This window comes from Octodon degus, unplaced genomic scaffold, assembly GCF_000260255.1.
Source record: "Octodon degus isolate 3935 unplaced genomic scaffold, OctDeg1.0 scaffold00037, whole genome shotgun sequence".
Lineage (NCBI taxonomy): Eukaryota > Metazoa > Chordata > Mammalia > Rodentia > Octodontidae > Octodon > Octodon degus.
This window is the reverse complement of record NW_004524613.1, coordinates 1,839,332-1,843,522: the sequence shown is the minus strand read 5'-3', so window position 1 is coordinate 1,843,522 and position 4,191 is coordinate 1,839,332. Positions and strand designations below refer to the sequence as shown.

The window sequence follows — 4,191 nt, the reverse complement described above, 5'->3', positions numbered from 1 at the left end:
AAATGGACAGAAATAAACATATGAATGGTGCTCAATATTATTAGCCATGAGGGAAATCAAAATCAAAACTACAGTGAGATTCTATCTCTTCCAAGGTATAGTGACTATTATTTTAAAAATGTGGGTGAGAATGTGGACAGAAAAGGACACTTATACAATGCTTGTGAGAATGTAAATTTGTATCACCACTATGGAGAACACTATGTACCATCCTCAAAGAAATACCCATAATCCTGCAGTCTCACTGTTGATTCCACAGGAAATGAGGTCAGCATACATCTCCATGTTTATTGCAGCATTATTTTTTTTTATGGGCAGAACAGAGGTTATGAGCAGAATATATTTATTGAGGGAAAGAAAGCTCCTGTCCAACAGAGGGACAGAAGGGAGTGGCCCAAGCAGGTTGTCCCCCTATTGCAGCATTACTTATAGCCTTGGTATTCATTAAGAAGTGGATGAAGAAAATGTAGCTTATATACACAAAGAAGTACTGTTCAACAAGTAAGAATACTGAAATCCTGCCATTTGCAGCAAAATAGATGGAACTGGAGGGCATTGTTTTAAGTGAGATGAGAAAGACAAGCACTGTCATATATGTAGAAGTCTAAAAGAGAATTGATCTAGATGTAGACTAGTTATTATTGGAGATTGGGAGAGTTTGGGGATGAAGGGGACCTGGATTTGATCAGCCTACACTGTATCACAAAGAAGCTTTGAATGTGTGAAATACATATTAATTAAAAAAAATAATTTAATAAAAAGAAGTCAGACTCATAGTTACTTTCTAGGTATGAAACATGAGAGGAACTTGAAACTCTTGGAAAGTAATGGTCTTTCTCTTGGCTATGGGGTATGAAATTGTGAAATTCATAGAACTTTAGATTTGTGACTCACGTACTTATTTTAAAATACTAGAACTAGCTAGAAGTGGTGATGCACTCCTGTAATCCACACACTTGGGAGGCTGAGGCAGGAGAATGGCTGAGAGTTCAAGACCAACCTGAGCTAAGTTGAAGGCCAGCCCAAATTACAGAGTGAGACTCTGTCTCTAAATAAAGAAATCAATGGGTTGGCCAGAGAGTGCCTGTCTAGACAGGGACGAGACTGGGGTTCGATCCTGCCCCAGGGGCACACTGAGATAGTGATTGAGACTGGGCCTGGCGTCACACACCTATAATCCCAGCACTTGGGAGGCTGAAAAACAGGAGGATCACTATGAGTCCAACTTCTGTAGTGAGACCCTTCAGATACATACTAAATATATTAAAAAGAAAGAAAGAAATCCTAAAAGGAGTAGAATTGTTCATTTGTGTGTATGCTTTTAATTTTTCAGCTATCATTATGGTAGCATGATACAGAATATTTCATTTATGTTTGACTTTTATGTTAGATAATAATTGTTTGCAAAAATATTCTAAATTTCCATATTTTTCAGTATAAAAAAGTATTTTTCCTTATGCTTTGCTAGTCAATGTTTTAAAATACCTATTAAATCATGAGTCTTGTCAATTTTCTTTTCTATTTTAAACTAGTACAATTCTGACTGGTTCTTATTTATCAATGGTTTTGTGTATGATTAGTGTGTTTTTAAAAATTACTATCAACATCTTGAGAAAATCTTGTCTACTAAACAAAATTGAATATCACTACAGTAATCTGCAATGGATTTTCAAATTTTCACTATAAGTCTGTTACAGTTTATGTCTAGGTGTCCCCCCAAAGCTTCATGCAGTCATGGGAAAGTTTCTGGAGTTTGTGATTGATTATCGTGGGTGTGGGTGCTTCACGTGCCCTAGGCAGGTAATTTGCATTACAATATAAGGAGGCTTGAGAGGCTAGCTAGCTGCCTGAGCTTCAGCCCCTCCCTATGCTCTCTGCTCTTTGCTGCCACCATGAAAGTTTCCCTTCTGCCATGTGCCACTCTGCCTTGGAGCCAGCTGAGTATGGACTGAAACCTCCAGTAACTGTGAGCTAAGAAACCTTTCCTTCCCTAATTTTGAGTGTTGGGTATTTGTCCCAGCAATGAGAGAAGAGTAACTGAGACAGAGTCCAATAAAGACATTGATCAGCAAGATTAGAGAAAGACATAGGTAATAAAACAATAAGATGCTTGGGTGGAAACTGATTTCATAAATTGATTGCTTTATTAATCAATATTGTCATGATAATGTTCCTTCTCCAGCAGAGGGATGTGAATGGGTTGTGGTTTGCAAGAATAACCCTCTAGGTAGGAGGGCTCCCCAGTGAAAAGAAGGGTGAAAAGTTAGATCAATAACCTCCTAAGAACACAAACTGTTTGTGAGGTTCAGGGTGGGAAATGAAAAGGAGTAGGGGCTGTAGATGAGGCTGCAGAGGTGGCTAGGGAATGACCCTAAAGGGAGTTTAGGATAAATTCCTGTGTTTTATGGCCTAGCAAGAGTATATGAAGAAGAAAAGAAACCTGAGATTTAGACTTTTGGGAGAATATTTAGGAGGCAAATGTTACAGTATGTTTGTATTAGTTTTCTATGGCTGTCGCAACAAAATTCCACAAGCCGGGTGGCTTAAACAAAAATTTATTTTGTTCATAATTCTGGAGGCTTTTTAAAGTTCAAGATCAAAAGATGAGTCAGTTTCTTCCCAGGCCTCTCTCCTTGACTTGCAAGTGTCCATAATCCTCCTGGGTTTACGATCATTTTGCACCTGTGTATTATAATTCATTGTGAAATAATTATGTCCTAATCTCTTCCTGTAGGAACACCACTCATATGGAGTAAGATCTATCCTAATACCCTCATTTTACTTTAATTGGCTGTTTTAAAGACCCTAACCCAAATGTACTCACATTCTGAGGTACTGGTATTTTTTACTTCAAGACATAATTTGGAAAAGGGGCATTTCTTCAATTAACAACAGGACATAAGACTAATTCTGTGGAGTTCTTAGAACAAATGAACAAACATACATAAACTTAAGCCAAGTCTCTGGCCATAGTAAGTTTCGGTATACGATGAGAGGTTTTTTTTTAATTTTTATTTTTATTTATTTTATTATTTTTTAAAAATTTTTTAGGGAAGGGTCTACAGGGTGTTCAGGGTCTTACTACTAGATCGGGCTCATAGTGATTCGCCTGTCTCCCAAGAGCTGGGATTACAGGGGCACCACCACACCCAGTCTCAATTGCCATCTCATGGGGCCCAGGGGGGCGGGGCCAGCACCGTAGGCCCGGGGATCACACCCCCGGCCCCTGTGCCTGCTGGCAGGCGCTTTAATCAGCTGAACTATTTGGCCAGCCCTCAGGAAAAAAAAAAAAAAAAAGAAAGAAAGAAAGAAAGAAAGAAAGAAAGAAAGAAAGAAAGAAAGAAAGAAAGAAAGAAAGAAAGAAAAGAGAAAAAAGAGAGTTTTAAATAAATACTTGAGCTCCATGTAATTAGAGCAGGAGTACTTGCTTCCTGGTCAGAGGGTACGCCAGTCTTTAGACAACCAAGTGTGGTTAGAGATTTGGCGTAAGAGATTCACTCCAAAGGACCATAAGACAGAGATTGGAGCTAAACCTTGAGCTCAAGAGGAAAGAAGAGACCTTCTAGATCCTGCTTGACTATCTCACCTCTCTAGTATCCGACATTAGGTAAGAATCTGTAGCCAAGGTACAATTTACATTAATCTGAAAATCCTATATACAGGGATCTTTTAGCACTTGGTCAGAGGCTCGGGAATCCCAGATACAGATAAAATTCTTTTACCATGAGCACTGTTATTATCAGTCTTATTCTAGGACAATCTAGAAAGTTGAGCAATCAAATATTAAAGAGATATATTGATAGCTGGAATTAACTCTTATTTGCACTCCCTAGGCCCCTGAATATCTTGAGTGGATCCTGTGAAGACCCAACAGAAATCTAAGACCCAAGCAGATGCTCTACATAACCATCCCACTGACTTATTATAATGACTTTAAGTATCTAAAGCCAGAACTTTCAAGTAAATACAGAATCTCACTTGTCTTGCTTTCTTCAGCAAAGTGTGATAGCTTCCTGAGGCAGAAACATTGTATTTCCCACAATTTTCTTCCCTTTTCTCATTGTCTTTGCATGATTTTTGGCATCTGCCTCTTCCATAGTTACACTTCTTGATGAATAAGTCTATCAAAATAAATAGATAGAGGGCATTTCACTGACCATCTCAGACCAAAAAGCTCCAACTCTTGTTGCA

At 38.4% G+C, this 4,191-nt stretch overlaps 1 protein-coding gene across 1 annotated transcript in view; it reads right to left on the bottom strand.

The window, feature by feature from the left end:
* Nucleotides 1-2,539: 2,539 nt before the first annotated feature.
* Defb115 (defensin beta 115) overlaps nucleotides 2,540-4,191 on the bottom strand; it is a 17,361-nt gene continuing 15,709 nt past the window's right edge. Inside the window, exons 2-3 of the mRNA XM_023714883.1 lie at nucleotides 3,979-4,121; nucleotides 2,540-2,682 (exon numbers count right to left, since the gene is read on the bottom strand). Of these exons, the coding sequence (XP_023570651.1) occupies nucleotides 2,584-2,682; nucleotides 3,979-4,121 (242 nt within the window). The 3' untranslated portion in view covers nucleotides 2,540-2,583. The remainder of the gene's footprint in view (nucleotides 2,683-3,978; nucleotides 4,122-4,191) is intronic.